This window comes from Octopus bimaculoides, chromosome 1, assembly GCF_001194135.2.
Source record: "Octopus bimaculoides isolate UCB-OBI-ISO-001 chromosome 1, ASM119413v2, whole genome shotgun sequence".
In the NCBI taxonomy this organism is placed as follows: domain Eukaryota; kingdom Metazoa; phylum Mollusca; class Cephalopoda; order Octopoda; family Octopodidae; genus Octopus; species Octopus bimaculoides.
Window position 1 is genome coordinate 191,480,255 of NC_068981.1, and position 19,374 is coordinate 191,499,628.

The 19,374-nt window shown below is 31.7% G+C and overlaps 1 protein-coding gene across 1 annotated transcript in view; it reads left to right on the top strand.

The window, feature by feature from the left end:
- The first annotated feature begins 7,169 nt into the window (after positions 1-7,169).
- The window catches only part of LOC106877592 (uncharacterized), a 76,916-nt gene continuing 64,711 nt past the window's right edge, over positions 7,170-19,374 (top strand). The window contains exon 1 of the mRNA XM_052972953.1: positions 7,170-7,991. Coding sequence (XP_052828913.1) covers positions 7,927-7,991 — 65 coding nt within the window. The 5' untranslated portion in view covers positions 7,170-7,926. The remainder of the gene's footprint in view (positions 7,992-19,374) is intronic.

Genomic DNA, 19,374 nt, shown 5'->3' on the forward strand with positions numbered 1-19,374 from the left:
CCCCCCAAAAAAAAACTTTCATAAATTTCTATCATTTTCACAGATGTAATGGAGCATTATTCTCGTATCTGGAATAGATTTCCTACTTCAAATACTGGCATCAGTTTGTCAATTAAAATATTCAGGAAACCATACTTGACAAATTCTCCTTCACTTTTGGTTGTGATGATATCATCACTCTGCCTCTTTCAACGTTATAGCACCATCTGCTCTTCCAAACTTACCGGCTTGGTTTCATTCAGGGTATGGTAGCTGTAGAAGAGACAAATATTGTAGTTGTTTCTCTTGTAAACAGTGTGTCTTCCTAAGCCCAGCAGTTTTCATTTGTGTATATTTCTTAATAGCAGGGAGTTGATGTTTATCTGCAGGCCAGTCATGATTATTGCATTTATCAACTTTTTAGCAAATCAGGGACGACATTCCATAATACCTCTTTTATTTAAAATATCGTCATCATCATTGAACATTCGTTTTCCATGCTGGCATGGGTTGGATGGTTTGATCAGAGTTGGAGCCCACACCAGATCCCATTGTCTGTTTTGGCATGGTTTCTATGGCTGGATGCCCTTCCTAATGCCAACCACTTTACAGTATGTACTTTGTGCATTTTATATAGTACCAGCACCAGTGCTTTATATGTGGTCCAGTGCCAGTATCAAGTCTGCTGTGGTGGACAGGTGTTCTTCAGTACAATATTTCGTCCCATATCTTCTTAGGTCTCCCTCTTCCACTTTGATTAGCACTTCTGCATGCAACTGTCTACATCTATACACATCACATGACCAAACCAGTGCAGTCTTCTCTCTCACGCACTGCATCTAATTCCTCTTATGCCCAACTTTTCTCTCAATGCACTAATTGTCTGTCACACATGTACAGACATTGCATATCTAGCGGAGCATACTAGCTTCGTTCCTCTCTAACCTTCACATGTTTTCTACATTCAGGGCCATCTTACAACCATGTAGCATTGCTATTCGTACACATACATCATACAATCTTCCTTTCACTGAGAAAGAGACCTTTAGTTGCCAACAGATAAAAGCTCTCTGAAATTTCTCCATCTCATTCTTTTGATGCATCTTCCCCAACAGCTAGTAAAATGTAATTTGAGGGATTTTGGCTGTTATTTCTAGCTGATTTTGCATGTTGTACTCTTCTATGCTATGTATTTCCACCAAAATACTAACCTCTTTCATCTGTTTTATTCCTTTCTCCTTGACAATGATTTTTAAAAATTAATTCATTACTATGATCTACCAACTGATAAATTCAGATAGTCTCTTCTTTCTGTGTTCATGGTCACTATACTCTACAAATGACCACTAAATTATAAAGAGCTTATCCAGCCTAAGTCACTGTCATCGTGTTTGAAATCATCTCTCAAATCAAGATTTTAGTGAACCAAAACTGTTTTATTTCAAAGTATTTTTTCTTGAGTCTTCAGTGAAATACATCTTATTTACAATCAAATTACCATCAATTGAATGTCTACTTTTCCATGCTTGTTCATTCAGACAGATTTTCTACCACTAGATGCCCTTCTTGCTAGCCCTCACCTGTAATATTTCTCCATGATCAGACATGTTTTCACAGGATATTGGAAACGAATGACACTAACACTCATTTACCACTACCACAAGACGTCAAACCAAGAAGACACAAATATACATATACAACTAGCTTCTTTCACTGCCAAATCTGCTCATAAAGCTTTAGTTGTCCCGGAGTTATAGTAGAGGACACTTGCCCAAAGGTGTCATGGAACTGAACTCAAAATCAAGCGGTTGAAAAGCAATTTTCTTGACCACACTGCCAGGCCTTCATCTATCTACAATCATATTATATGTGTGTGTATGTGAACAGTTTGAATTATTTGTGTAAACAATTTTTTGTCTTTACACTGAAATACACAATGGAAATAACTTATTCTATGATCAACTTATCCTTAGTTGCTACGGAAACTGATATCCCAAACTCAGATAAAAATTATATTATGTCAACAGGCAGGCTATAGAAATATTGAACATGCTCTTTCATTGAATTGGGATAGATATATATATCCCATTGTAGTTTAAAGCTACATTCCTCTCTACTGTAGTACTTGTCAGGTGAAGGGGATTTTAGTCGTGTGAGCTAGATGGTAACTCACTAGTGCTAGTTGTCCGGAAAGTTCATGCCGATTTATGGTAGCTTACCTTTCGACTTATTTGCCATGAAACCACCTCAATTCTGGGAAGAGGGTATTTTCAAGTTAAAGGAAAGATGGAGATGCATTGTGCAACAAAATGGTTCATATTTGGTTGATTAAAAATGTAATGGCAAGTATTTATTGACCTTTTTCTTTCCTTTAAAAATCGGCATGAACTTTCCGGACAACCCAATATATACTCAGTAAAATCGGTGTTGGGAAGGGCATCAAACCAATCTACGTCAGCATGGAGGACATTAAATGAAGATGATGATATTCAATCCAGTCTCTAATAAACTAGGTTACCAACTTCCTTGCTGCATTAGGATTGTGCTGAACAGCATGTCAAAGCCTATAACACATTGAATTTGAGCTCCACAAACTTAATCTATTGGCTTTTTTCACCCTTTTCTATGATGTTAATCTGAAGCACTCCCGAGACAGGTTATCATTTTTCACTTCAGCCTTTTTCATGTGATGCATCTGACCAATGGAAATTTTGACTTCAGAAGGAATACTAACCTAGTCGTGACACATGAATCACTCAAAATCCTTAAACTAACTACAAATGCTAGGCCTTACAATTTCTCGTGATCTTGCATGGCATCATTAAATCTGCAATATTGCTAAAATATCATCCAAATGTCTGATGCTTTCTTGAACAGTTATAATCTACATTTAGCGTACTGTTTACCTATCTGAGGCAGTGCTACAGCTGTTACACATCAAAAAAAGGCTACCAACTGATTGAGAGATGTTTATATATAACCAATAATGCAAAGACAGTTGTCTCTTATTCTTCTACTGAAAATAACGCCTGTTCAAACTCCACCACCCTCTCTTCTCTCACCATTCTTATTATGTTCCATCTCTCCTCCTCCTCCATTTCTTCCATAACTATAAAATTTCTGTTACTGCTCTCTCTGCCCACGTTTTTTCCTGCAGGGATCAACCTATACAAAATCAATAGAATATCAAGCACACCAATTTGAAAGGATTTGCAGTTTAAAGGTGTCACCCTTATTCTTTAGACTAAATTTTTTTTTTTTAATCAATCAAATAGCCACAAAATCCAGCATCTCATTATATGTACAAATAGCAACTATTTCAGCTTCCTTCAGAATACAACTTACTTGATTAGAACTCTTTAAATTTGGTAGTAAAAGTAAAATTGAAGGCGACTGCTTCAAAGTTATATATCTGAAGTCATGAAGCCAATCTGTTAGTAAAGGAATGATATATATACATATATATTTTCCCACACATGCACATGATGCAGTTGGATTGGTGACTGTTTTTTACTGGAAAAGAGGAATTAATTTTGTAACAAAATTTATTGGTTAAAGTTTTGCATTATCATCATCATTGTTGTTTAATATACAAGTACACTCTCTCACTGAGCTGTGGACATGAAATTAAGGTCGTTTACGTTAAATTTCGTTATACAAGCGCTAAATGTTAGGTATAAAAAGAGAATCACTCGATACTGAGTAGATAAGAACTTGTAAAATTTTGCGGTTTCGTTGTTTAACTTTACTCATCAAGAAACAATTGTTATCAAATGATAAAATTGATAATAAAGGTTATGTTTAAAGATATATTAACTATAAGTAGTGAGATCAGAATTATGATAAATGAAGCTGAAAAAATTCATGTAATTTATCAATTCACGTAAAGACTTAGACCCACCAAATGGAGTTGATTATCAATATATTGATTTGTTTTGACTAGCTGCATGGTTCGAGATATATTGTACAGGTAAATGGGATGTTATGATGTCCATGCTTTTTCTTCTTTTTTTTGGTCAAAACTATCAATTAAAAGGTGAAATGAAATCAAACAGCAAATGCCAAAACAATATTTAATTTATAATAAATCAGTGTTGTTTAAAATAATTATGAAATATTTTTTTGATCACCATTAATTAATGTACTAATTTGAAATATATATAGCTTGTATTTCGGAATTTTTAACCTTAATGTTGTGTGTGTGTATATATACATAAAATATCTTTGCTCTGTCAGCCAGGAGATGAAAAGGAAATCTTGACATCGTGAATAAGTTTTCTTCCCTTGTAGACTATCCGTATGATTCTCTCGTTAGCTTTTTACAAACAGCTGCATTTGAAATGTATGTTGTGTTGTTCAGCTGAAAAATGGCGGATAGAGAACATTTGGTAAATGAAAGATTCAAATTTGTTCTGAGTTATGTCTTATATAGAATTTATATGCACATACGTTAGTTTTGTTTACTAAATATAATTGTATAAATGCTTTATCTTTGCAGTTTTTGAAAGAATCAAGTGATGTTTTTACGCCAAAAACATTAATTGCTCTCTATAAAAAATACCCACTGAAAGCGATGCTGTGATGGAAAAACACAAATTACTGAATGTTAGGGCACAAATTAACAAGCATGTCGAAAAAACAATTATGGTAAGTTTTAATTTCATTTAATAAATTTGTTTAAGAAAACGTTTTTTCTTTTATATTCGACTCGAGCTTAATTTATACTGATACTTGAGTTAAATGTAATTCCATTGTTTTTGAATCACTGTGACACCAGTCTATATTTAAAAAAAGCATTTTGAATATTTAGAAACGTTTTAAAGCCAAGCGTTTGTTTTACCATCGCCTGCCTTTACAGATAAATCAGGTCCTAAGAGGTACGATTGAAGATGACTAGGTTAGAGCTGCAAATATGATAATGGAGAAGGTCATATTTCTGGCATTCTCTAGACCTCCTTGTTTCACTTCGATTCACATGAATTTGACGAAAATATATATATATATATATATACCAACATTATTAAAAACTTATCGAATCTGTACATAAACGAAAGTGAGCGCATAGAAACAACATACAATATTCACCCAATCCACCAATAAATCATTTTTACATAAATGACAACTAAGATTAATTAAACTGAGTTAATTACCGTTTTATTGGATATTTCATAAGCATAAACACAGCATACTTTACAGTTTTTTTTTTAGACATTCGTAGTTCCCTCATGTCCAAGTCATTATTTTACGAGCCAAATGAGGTAACTAACCAGTGATTGCTAAAATTAACTGAACATGATTACTAAATTAAATTATACATTTTATAAACAATATAACATCGTACTATAAAATTTTTGAGACATTCGCGAAGTCTAGCATGTCTCATTTTCTATGCGGTACCTTCCAATTTGTATCGGAGGTGTTTGATTACGTACAGATTCGATAGCTTTATCTTAAAACATTAATTAGCTTTTGTGTCAGGATATGTCAAAAGTATTAAGATTCGCTAAACCGCGTTAATTTTTCATCCAGCCATTGATAGCCTCCCTTAGCACATGGCTGAAGAGATAATGAATGTCAGAATATTCATTTTCTGCAATATTTTAATTAGATACACATTTAGAATTACTTAACAACACCTATTTAAAGACGAGCTAGAAAACGTGTGCTGAAATAAATAGCTTTGTTAATTCTTCTAAGTTATGTTTTGACATGTAAACCATTCATTTCGATTCATATTTTCCAAGTCGACTAGATTATTGTCAGCAACTGGAGTAATTTAGTTACAATGGTGTTTTCTCTTTTCTCTATCTGCCAAAAATAAAGTGAATCAGCAAGAATGGCATCTCTTCATATGCGAAAGTTCATGTATGGAACCGCTCCATAATCGTTCAATGTGCTAAAAATAGCAGCAAAATTGCCTCCAAAGATAACCTACCATCTTATAAAAGGATACGTTATGTCTTGTAGTCCGAGGTTTGCCATACATTGCAGGGGAAAAGACGATGAAATGGTCATTGTTGGGATGCTTTTGATCATAGGGTTGCTCTAACGTGTGGTTAAACAACACAATAGCTTCATATTTGTTACGGTTTCAAATTCTGGCAGTGCTGCCCAATTCAAATTTTGGAACCAGGAAATGATGATCGGTTAGTAATTTTCTGATCTCGCTCATCACACATGAACATTGAATCATAATTATATTGAAAGCCATATTTATTTATAATTAAATGAATATGTTCTTGTCTGCACCTGCTTTACTGTATTCAAACTGATATGTGAATAAAGCAAAGTAGATCTATTTTACCTTTACAATAATATCAACGTCGATGATACACAATTATATATATGATTTTTAAACGAGTGAATTTTCTACACCTTTCCTCTTCAATACCAGAAAATCTATCATTTTCTTGATTCTGAAGTTGCATTATCTTCTTAAATTACTGTTATTATTCAATAACCTGGTGGTTTTAGGTGATTTTAAAGTAACACAAATTATTCTGTTTCTGTGAGATCCAAAAATTCGCCAAGAAATGATCAATGAAGACAAAAGGTTATTTTTCCCCCTTTCATTTTAAAGCTATAAAACCATCTAAAACTACCTCTATATATAACCTGCACAATTCTCTTAATATCTCAAAAATAATATCCACTAAATTGTGACAATTTATGGAAGACGAGTGTGTAATCAGCAAAAGGAATGTTTGGACATTTCGACAATCAAAAGCTGGGATCTATATATATATATATATATATATATACATACACACAAAATGCTTACTGTAAAATCAGCGAACTAAATACTTTAGATTTATTATTTCGTACTACATCTTGAATATTTGAAGCGCGCACACACATTTATATATATCTTTTTGTATATGGAGGCATTTACGTTTACTTTAACTGCATATTTTATAAGTCAAATGCTATTTTTTATGTTAAATCTCCTGTTAAATAATTAGTAAATCCTAATTAGAAGGCAGAAATATGATCCCTCACTTTATAAGCGGGTTGCTTCTACTTCAATCATGGCTGGCTTCTGACTAGATTTTTCTCTTCAAAATTTCTTTTAAAATTATAATAAACATCTTCTTTACTTAGAAATACATAATTAACTTTATTAATAACATTATTATTATTTCACTAATAACTCTAATTTACAATATACAATTTAAACAGAAATCTCACATAGAACATTAGTAAAAAGGATTTTTTTTTTTGTCTTTCATGTTATTATTTTACACGATAATTATGAAAATAACCAACAATTCTCTTGTATTTCCTCACCAAATAATAGACATCGTTTAATTGATCTGATATTGATGTTTTGTGTTTCGTTGGTCGACTTTATACCAATGTGTTTTAAGAACTCCTTAATATGGTCTCCGTCACTGGTGCTTTGTCACTATCATTATTATTATTATCATTCGTTGGTGGAGAGAGAATTTCTCGATCAAATTCTTCGCGTGGGATACATTTCGAATCTGTATTAATGGAGATAGAGTTATATTATAAAGGTTTACATTAAATAATAGTTGTTCCCAAGTAGCAAGCAGTACTTCGACATAACATCCGCGTCCGTCTTGTATTAATGGTTCTGGCTTCTTTGTAAAGTCTTCACCTCCGTATCTCTGCAGTTGGTGCTTTGTCTTATTTACACCCCCCCGATATATATATATATATATACTTTGGTTAGATCTATTTTTTTTTTGTTTGTTTGTTTCTAATCCCCTCTTAACAACACTGGTTCCTGTTAATTACTAATTTTTTTTGTTCTACCAAAGCCATCCAGTGAGTGAAACGAACGAGTTGGAAACCAGTGAATGAATGTGCGCGTATGTATGTGTGTGTGTTAGTTATCTGTCATGTGCGTGTGTGTGTTAGTGTGTGTTGATGTGACTGCGCGCGTGTGTATTAACTGGGTCATGTGGTACTCACTCAGGAAACATGGCTGACCAAAGTGAATCGGAAGAACTGGACGCCGATCGAAAGTCTTTTTCTACTCATTTACTGTAAGTTCATTAGTTATTTTTCACAAACCTTTTTCTTCCCTCACTGTCCGTTACATATATGTCGAAGTCGAAGCTACATCAACCGAACATGTTTTCAGAAATGTGGAGAATTTCAACAAGACTATATATAATAACTATCATCTTCAGTCCTTCTCCCCCCTCTCTCTCACACTCTAATCCTCAAAACCCGATCCACAATGTTTCTTGTGTCTGATGCGAGTTCCAACAATCACCATAGCCATTTTATTCCTATTTTCCTTGTCACCCAATCTTTTTTTGGTACATACTTTTGATATCGTTTGTTATTTAACAAGAGAACAGCACACTGCCTCTTTTTTTGTTTTTCACATTGCTTCTCTTGTCTGCCTTTAATGCGATCCTGTTTGACAAGCCTACTAATATATATACATATACATACATTTACCTTTCAAACACTATCCTAGCTACACCATATTTATTTATTTATTTTCCACAACTCCCAAATATGTTTCTTGATTATCATAACTTTTTAAACACTTGACAGAAATTGTTATTTCCACAAACATACACATACCATGGTTTTCATAAGAGGAATGATTAGTCAACTCTGTCAACAAAATTTTACCAGTTCTTCTACAATAACATTATACATAGCATATAATATGGTTTTATTATTAGGATTTAGATATGTAAATAAATATAAAACATTATTACCATTAAGCCAGGACAGCTTTTATAGACAAGCTCTATTAATGTAACCATAATTCTGTGTGTATTTTATATATATATATATATATATATATATATATATATATAGTATAGACAGATTATATTCATTAATAATATATATAGCAGTACTAACCTAACCACACAATTTTATAGATGAATAGATGGATTATATCTATTAAATAATGTACGTATATAATATATAACTACAAACTAATCACACAATTATTTATATTAATAGATTATATTCATTAAATACAATAAGCGTTTGTATTTATATCAAATATATACGTATAGTACAAAACTAGGTGTGTTAGGTTTATTGTAGTAACACTATATTTTACATGACAATTAAAATACTTGTTTAATTGTGGATTTAAATCTGTTTACGTTAGCTATTGAAGATTTCACTTCCTTATTATAATATCATCCACCTACAGAAGTTTTAGATTATTTTTTCGATAGCTATCTCAACATTTTTTCTTATATTTTATATTTGGATCTTATTAAACAGCATCAGTTAAATACTTCCATCTTAATATAACTGTTGCCCTTGCTTTTTTTATTATTATTCTGTGAAAGCCATTGAATTTTATCCTTACCTGCATTAATTATGTTAAATTTAGAAATAAAACTCGTTTAAAATGATTTACGATGACTTTCTTTACGAAGGTAACAGTAACATTTTTTTTTTGCAAATGGTTTCCTTTTTTCTGCTTAAGAATCCTGAAGTATTACATTTACATTTATTTCTGCGAGCTTTATGTCTGCTCTCTTTAATAAATTCAACCACCTCTAGTGGAACAAAACAAGCGAAAATATCTAAACTATTTCGTTTATATTTCCATACAAAACTTGGGATACTGTATTCCGTGATGGAAATCGTTATGGTAACAATTAAAAAAGAAAAGAATGTGATGATTAAAAATCATTTCGCCATCTGTAAAATTGTGAATTTCCAATTTCATCGGTGGATGAGGTGACATGTTGGGAGTTCAATTGACAAAATAATGTTTAGTGAAGAAGGGATCAGGTTTTAAAATGATCTGTTGTCTAGAATCAAAAATAGATATACACTAGCAGACTGTTTTGACAATTGCTTCAAGATATTTATACATACATAAATATATATATATATATATATATATATATATATATATATATATATTCGTGGGATTTAGTGCTGTCTTATAATTTCTGTATTGTCACTTAAATGTCTAAATAGGTTGCTAGTTTCTCATTACTCAGATTTTTAGCTCTGATAATGGCAATTGTTCAAACAGCTAGCTACTTAAAAGCAATTTCAATTATTCACTGGTTCGGCAAATTTTAGACTCCTCCGGTTTGCTCTGTATTTAACTATGACCTTTATTTTCTGATCAGATTAAAGTGGATAGTAAAAAGAGGAGTTTCACTTATTTTTAGCTTGTATTTAATTTTACTTTTCAATCGAATCGGTTACATTAAAAAAAAAAGTCCACAACTAACAGTTTGTAATTAAAAAAATATTATCAATTGCAGTAAATACTCTGGTTTGTAGGGGAGGTTTTTTTTTGGTTTTTTTTTTTACTACTGCGTTTGTTTGGATGTCGAATTTTTGTTGCTATGGCTTGATATTTTACGACTGGTCTTAATTTTACATTTACCATTTATGAGGATTTAAATTTATGAATTCTAAGTGACTGCTTACATTGCTTAGCATCAAAACATCTGAGTGAAGAATGCCATTTTTTACTGTAAAGGTCTCCAAGACATTTTATAAATCCATTTCATCGTTCATGTTCAAATTAAATATCTATTGCTAAATAAACTTTATTATGGATCATTTATGAATATTTAACATTTGATATTGTACTTTGCTTTATAAATCTAGAATGAAACTACCATTTTTCTCTTTCTCTCTCTACTTCTACTCTCACCGTCTTAGAAGGTCATGTCAGGTTTTACAGGCATTGAGAAATCAGATAACAGCTTCCATGATAATTTCATATCGGACAGTATTCTAATGAAAAGCATCCTACATTGTATATGAACATTTTGATAACTGGCTATCAACAAAATTCCAGTTTCTTATACAAGTTACAGATTCTCTCCCTCTTCCTACATGTCTTCCATAACTTATTTCATTCTGACTTGATGAAGAGGTATAGTTATATTTTCTGAATTAGTTTCCTTGATCAATTTAGGCCTATGGCACACACATTATAAAACGATTAGGTGTGTGTGTGTGTATATATATATATAATCAATTGTTCTGGATCACACTGCATACTGACATGCAGTAGTCTATTAGATGTGGCACAGTGTAAAAATCTGGGCGTCCATTTTTCTTTCCTTCCAATATCCATTGTCCAATTTGTTTTTCTGTGCCAATAGGTTCTGGTAGAAGCCAGAAGCTGACAAAGTTGTTGCTTCTCTGCATTTATCGTCTAGTTGAATGTTCTCACACAACATTTGAGGTTATTGTATTTGTGTTTCTTTTTTCTTTTTTTTTTTTTGTTTGTTTGAACTGAATGGAAGAAAAAGTTTTTAGAATGGTGCTTGAGTGTGACTGCACATGTAGTAACAAGGGCTGTGAGTTGAAATTTGTTATAGCCAAAGACTATATCGCTGTTTAATTTGAAGGATCTTTCTCAGTGAAGAGATTTTTCATATCCAATCCCCAATGCTAATAAACAGAAAATTATATTTGGAATTTGTCATTTAATAATGATGATAATTTAAAATCTTTGCAATGGACATGACTTTTGTTTTTATATATATATATAAATTTTCTTTAGTTCTTTTTAATTAAACACAAAAACAAAAGCTTTAATACAATATTATTTGCCTTTGTATATCATTGCTACAGACTCTCTTCAGAAATAGAAACCCAACTTTCCCTCAAATTATTGTTTCTTTAACCAGAAAGGATGCATTAGATAAACGTAATTCAGTGAGCAATTGATGGTTCACTGCACCTAAATGCATATGATGAGCACAGAAGTTGCTTGTCACTGAATTCTCAAAACAGCAAAACTGTATAGTAAAGCAGATGTCTGTCTATGTGACCTGAACTAGAAGACTGTGATTGGTTAAAAATTATACAATCAAGATGGTGGTGTAAAATTTCTTTAAGGGACCTCAGCTCCAGTTTTATTGTAACTAACAGGCAACCTTCTTCAGACTTGGTAACCTTCATCAACAACAAGATGGAGTGGATCATTTTCTCAAATATATAGTGGATTTGAATTTCTGAGGTGGTGGGATCTCCAAGCTACAGTTTTAAATAATTTTTTTTAAAATTAGTTTTCCAATAAAATGAATCAAATTTTTATTCTCTGTTTAATTTTGAAGATTAAAATCTGTTAAACATTAAAAACACAAAATGATGCATGGGTGTTTCTCTTCCGTTTCTCCTCCCCTCCCCCTCTTTATTAGGTGTCCCTTGAGGTATATTAACTCTTTTGTATTGTAGAAAAGTATATCTAATAAATTGCTTTTGAACTTTAAGTAGAAATATTTTTTGAAAGTAATTTCTTGATATTAAGAAGTAAATTCTTCGTAACTATATTTCAGGTGCATCAAAGCAAGGTCATAAATCAACATTATTGCATGTCAACTACATTCATAACAATATATGTGAAAAAAACATTTCATATTAATTATTGAAATATTTATAATCATACATTAAAATGAACAATTTAGGAAAAGTTAAATTTTTTTTTCCATATCTGATATTTGTTATTACAGACATGCCTAAAAATATTCCAGCTAGTGTGTATTCTCAAATGGATATCTCTTCGATTTTGCTCCCTTTTTAAAAATTATACCTGAAGGCATAGATGGAAGTAATAGAATTATCTATTCTGCAGAGTAGTTTATTTCTATGATGCTGTACTGCCATTTTCAAAACAAAAAGACAACCTTTAGATTGTCATCTCTCACTTAGCTGATCATACTTTAGTTCTTAGCTTTGTAAATAAAGATTTAATTGTTGGTCATATTAATCAAATTGAGGATTTAAAAAATTAACTGCAAATTACTTTATATTTTTAAATAATTCAATTTAGCTCATCAGGCATTGTTTTTTTAATTTTTTTTTTATAGCACCTCTCTAGATAAGTGTTGATTTTTCTATTTGTCTTTTTTTTTAATAATGGTACAGAATTTAATAAAATTCATCATAATGTTAAAATATATAATTAATATATGTGAAACATTTTAAGCATTGTTCTCTGGTTAAATTGGTTATGGTGTTGCAGTTCTGATCTGTGTATACACTAATCATTGCCAAAGCATTGTATTGAGTCTTTGAGTGAGGCATTGTTGTCTACTTACTGTAGTTTAGTTGGATGAAAAATTTTAGTTAAGTCATTTGACTGTAAAACAACACTGCAAGAAAAAAACAACCAGCCATCAGAAAAACTACATGTATTTCTCTAGTGATTTCCATCCCAAATTCAGTCATGGACCAATACTATCTTAATATTGAGGGAATATATGCTATAGCAGGCAGGTATGTCAGCTGTGCAATAAGATTAATGCAAAACCTATATGCTATATTTAATGATAGAATGATAAAATAACTTACGTGTCAATGTTTGTAAAAGTGACCTAGTCTGTTGTCATATGATATCAAACTGTGCATAAAGGTTTATGTTTTAGATTTTTGCATGAGTTGGTATCTGAAATCTGATCAATAACAATTGAGGATTTCTATTGTTTAAAGATGTCAACCAAGTACAACAAATGTGTAATCTCAATGCACACAACTGTTTTTGGTGTTAAGGCAGTGTTTGAATTAGAGGAAAGCTGAATCCATGACTTGATTACCAGTGTAAATTCATCTGTTTTGATTAGTCTTTATTATTTTCACTGATAGAATGTGGACGGACTCAGAATTGCATTTGACCTGACATATGAAAGTACCAAGTTTTGAGCCAAGAATTTGCACTGCATCATTTCATACTAGATGTTATTTTTGAAGGACGCTGAGATTTATTGAGATAATCCAGTCAATCAAGAGCCAGTAATTTTCATATACTAAACTATGGAATTTCTTTCTGCATAAAATCCCTGTAGAAAGGTGTTGTCTGTGTTGCCAGCTAAGGGTTTTTATCTCTATGCAAAAACAACTGTTCTTTTACTCAAATCCTTATCATTGCTTTTAATGTCCACTTTTCCATGCTATCAAGTAATAGGTCAAACTATGGCTGGTTGCTCTTCTTGTCACCAACATCTCATCAATTTTCCAAATAAAATAACGTTTTTCCATGTTTGCACAGAAGATTGGAAGTGAAGGACACAACTTGTACAATATGACTCATTCACAACCATCCTGTAATTTCAAGACAAGAAGACACTAACACACACATAACCATGTGTGTGTGTGTGTATATTCATATATATCAGGTTTCTTTCAGTTACCAGTGCTTTGGTAGAAGACACCCACCGAAAATGCTATACAGTAGGACTGGGCTTAAATGCTTGGTTGGGAAGCAAGTTTAATCACACAGCCACACTGTGTGATTAAACAGTTTCTTTTAAAATTGTGATTGGCAACTTTATCAGTCTAATCACTACAGCTATAGTGTGTTTTGAATTATGTTTAGCAAGCTTTGAGCTGTTTGCCTTTTAACTTCCTGGTTGTCATATATATCGCAAAAGTAGCCAATTATAAAAAAAAGCGTTTTATTCATTAATTAGTAATGTTTTGCAGAGTTGAGGTTTTTCTTTCCCCCCCCCCCCCTGGCAGTTATGTATCTTCTGCTACACATTAACTGCTTAGATTCAACATATATTTATACATTAAAGACAAAAATATTTCTGCTTATAACTACTAAATATAGACTGAAGAGTTTTCCATCATACATTGTAGCAGCATATTTTTCCATATTTTTCTAGTTATTAAACCTAATTTCTGGACTCTGTGATTTTGGAATAATTATATGGATGATTTTTTTTTTTTTTTTTTTTTTAACTAGTTAAAGAACTTTAGAGAAAGCTTGATATTCAAAAGCATTACCTGGAAGCAAAGAGTATATAGTTAAAGTAAGGGTATTTTTTATTTTTTTCACCTGAGTTCAACTTTGCTTTTCATCCCTCTGGAGCTGATAAGATGAAGTACCAGTCAAGTAATGGAGGTCATTGATATTGACTAACTCCCTCCTCCTCTCAGGGTTACTGGTCTTAGCACCTAAATTAGAAACTATTACTATTACTGGCAAAGATCTTGCTGACTGCTATAATTTGTTTAAAAGTCATCATCATAACATCTGTTTCTCTCTTGAAGCATGAATTGAATGGATTACCTCAGTATGTCTTTTATCATTCACTATGCATGCTTCACTGGAAAGAGACAACTTTTATTCCTCATGATGACAACAGATTTGAAATAGAAATAAATTTCATTTTCTACTATGTGAAGCAAAAAGCGTGATGGTTCTCAAAATGCACCCAGTACATTTTGTAAAGGGATTGGGATTAGGAAGGGCATTCAACTGTAGAAACCATGCCAAAACAGACATTGGTACCAGGTTGGTTCCTAGCCTTGCTAGCTCCTGCCGAACCATGCAACCCATACCAGCATGGAAAACGAACATTAAATGATGATGATGTTTCCTTCATTTGACCCATGTGAATAACTTATTTTGGAAATGTTGCTTCTTGTAAAATTAGCATGTGTCAGAGTATTCCACAGACTTTCATCCAAATCACCATGACACAATGTGACAATTGCAAGAAAGAGGGAGGTGGGGAGTGGACCTTAGTATTGGACTGCTATTTAATTTATCAGTTCTGAAAGGATAAAAAGCAGAGTTGATTTCAGCATGATTTAAAGTTAGAATGCAGACAGCCATAGCAAATACCAACAATAATTAATTATATCATGATTACTTTGACAAATAAACTCTTGCATGAACGAATACATCAAGGAGACAATATTTAATAATAGTGTGACCACCTTTTATGCGGAGAACTGTTTCTAAAGTTTGTTTTTTCTTTTAAATGTACCTGCAATACCTGTGAGATGTTATGGTGAACAGCAGCTAGGATCTGAGATAATGTCTGGTGCTGTTAGTAAATGTCAGCTGTTAAATTACCTCCCTTTATAGAAGTGGAACGTTAATGTTTTATATAGTTCCTCCCACTTCAGTCTCCTGACCACGTATGTGGCAGCTAACCAGTCGTCATTGCAATACAGTAAGACAAAATGTTCTCAGTTGTACATTGTGGGCATTTCAATTATAACAACTATTTTAGTAGCTACAGAAAAAAAATTAATATGATGAGCTATCAAATAATGAATAATGAGTCATATACTTATTTATTCCTGTTGTGAAATTAGAGGCCACATGAGGACTAGAAATGAGGATCAAACCAATCAGTTTATAGTGAAACTTAGTACTTATGGATATTGTTATATTTATTTATTCATAATACTTGTTGGTACTGTAGTAGTTGATAAGCAATTCAGGCTATAATTATCTGAAAATTACAAAAGTCCACTGAACATATGTTAAGCGTTGTTTACATGATTTCCTCTATAACAAGTAGTAATTGTGGAAAGCTATAGACAGTAGATAAGACCTGTTATCTGAGTAGTATTGTTGACAGCCTGGCATTAGCATAAATAATGGTGGAAAGATGAAAATTATGTAAAGTTGATATGCTAAACTAATATAACATATTGTTAATATTGTCTGTTGTGGTAGGCTTAACCACTTGAGAATTATGTTATATTTGCAACTAAAGAAAATTAAGTATGCATTAGTTGAAGCCTGAACAAACAATTTTTTTTTTACCATTCTAACATAAGTGGGAATAATTTTAAAATATTATATCCCCAGTTTTTCTTAGCCAGACGTTTCTCACTTTAAAATTTGGCATTTGAAAAATTGCTAAACTGTAAACTAGTTGCCCTAACAATTGTTTAAAAGAAACTGTTTACACTTTGTGTATATATATATATATATATATATATATCTATATATATATTGGCACAGTAGTTTAACAAATTACTAAAGTTTTGATCAAGAGTTATGTACCTTCTCTAAGCCTAGTGACAGCTAATCTCAGTGGAACATTTTAAAAAAAGAACAAGATGGAGATTGTTATAGGATACTACACGATTTTTGATATTAGGGATAGATGAGTCAGTGATTGCATTGACATTATTTGATTCTCTTACAGACAAAAGTGATTAAGTTTTTTTTTTCCTTGTTAACTTAGGATCACATAGTATGATTACTTGGTGAAAATATTTGGGATATATGTGAAGTTTGACCTCTGGAAATTAGTGCAAGTAATGTGAAGTTAGATAAATTGGCAATAAAATGTTAACTGCATTAAAACAGTTAAATGTTACTTCTTTTAACAACACTTAGTATAGCTTTAATCATGTTTTGTTATGTAACAAAAAGAAATATGTTGATTATTATAGTAGAAACAATGATGACCTGAACAATGATTTGCTCGATATAGTAAATAGTTCCTTCTGTTACTTAATCGACATAATCGATGTTGAAGGAGACTAACTGAAATAAAGAGCAGGTAGTAACAAAAAGGAGCTAAAATTTCTTTTGAGAAAACAGATATCCAAATTTTGTCTGAATTTCTGATATAAAGAGTTATTATTATTTTTGAACATGTAATATTAGGAAAAGACTTGTTTAATCAATCCACAAGGTAAATTAATTATTCTCATTTGGTTGTTACCCATATACCCAAGGAAGGAGATTACAATGACCATAACCAAGATTAGGAATCTAGTTCAATTATATCAGTATATCATAAGAGGCCAAACAAAATGGGGATGGTACTGAAGCACGTCATGTTGAGCTGTGTGTAGTGGAATGAGGCGACTAGGATTTCTACAAAACCAGAGTGCAAATGAGTTGAAAGAATACCTACTAATGTATGCCAGTATGGATGATGAATGCTGGGTATAATACAAGTTGATGATAGCAGAAGGTATGGTAAAGTGAGATCTTAAAATAAGATGACAAAACAAAGACTTGGCAATATATTGCAGAACAGGCTATCCAGCCCACAACAGTGTAGAAAATGGGTGTTAAAATCTTGGTGAGGAGTGCGTGTGTAAGGATTTAATAAAATGTTTGCTAGATGTTTTCAAAGTTCATTAGCCAAGTAATATCACAAGCTTTTCAAATAAAACTGATGATATAGAATAAATGTAATATACATTAATCAATGAGAATAGATGAAATTTAAGTTTAGAGAAATGACACAAAAATGGTGTCAAATGCTTTACAAGAGATGTTTTTTTTGTCTTTTAGGTGTGGCGTAAATGTAACTTATGTTTATGTGGACTTTCTTCGATTTTTTTTTTTTTACATTGAAATTAATGGATGAAAATACTTGGCTAAGCAAGTTGCACAAACTAATCCTTTGTACAAATGAATCATTTGTATGGAGACAATCAATTTATGTTACACTCCACTTTTCTTATTGTCAGATACCATATTTTCTTTTTCGTTTGATCGAATCTATTCTACCAGACCACCAAAGTAGGATAATTTTTATACAAAAAAAAATCATTCAGAAGCAAGAAAGGTTTTTTTTTTTTTATTTAAATGTTTATGTTACTCTCTTAAATATAAAGAGAAATATGCTTTGTCATGAAATGACATTTATTTTTCTGATCCCCTCTTCCCTGAAATAGAAAATATATACTTCAAATAGATTTATGATTTACATCAGTTTCCAGTAATTAAATCCTTAGTATTTTAATTTCTAAAGAAATAATTATGCACTTTCATAATATTCGAAGACTTAAAACTAAAGATTATCGTACAACATAAACTGGCTTTTTGTAGAAGCACTGATACATAGAAGTCAAGCTAAACATTATTTTTTCCTTTATCCCTTTCACAATGATAATTTATTCTGGTAAAACTTACATAATAGAACATGCTGTTTGTTGTCTTCTTGTTACTAATTACACCTTGCATACATGTTAACTAGGATCATTTAGATAACCACTAATTTGTAATCTAATATTTTGACTATATCAAGATAATAATTTATTTTTTGAAATGGACTTGTTATATATTTTAATTATCCTTTCACTCTCTTAATACTCAAATTGATTCTAAGCTAATCTACCTAGTGCTAATACTTCAGGTTTAGTGATTAAATTTTTTTTTTATTAATGTGAGAATTGTCAAAGAAAGAAAATTAATTATATGTCTTTGTGTTGAATTAAGTACTACATGCAATCATTATTGCACATTTTTCTGTCTTTTATTCCTAGGAGTTGTGTGCCACCAAGCACAGGCAGACTTGCTGATATTGTCTTTATTTTTTTCTTCTTAGTCTTGTCTAAATATATCGTCAGTTGGAATGTTTGCAGATGACTGGCATTCCTTTCGATGTACCTAGCTTCAGGTTGCTTTGTCCTTCGAAACTGGTTATCTCTGGTCACTGCAGAAAGCTAAACCATCACAGATCTCTCTCTATCCAATAACATCATCTACAACTAATAAATCTAGATATCTTTTAACCATGGCAACAGTTGCTGACTGAGACTTGCTAGTCATGGTGCTGTCATTAGGAATAAGACTGGAATTGGCTTCATTATCACTGAACAGATCTCTGTGTTTGTAAATGTGCTCTTTATCATGAAAAGATAAATCCTGAAATTGCAGGAAATTCACAAAACAAAGTTAGCCAG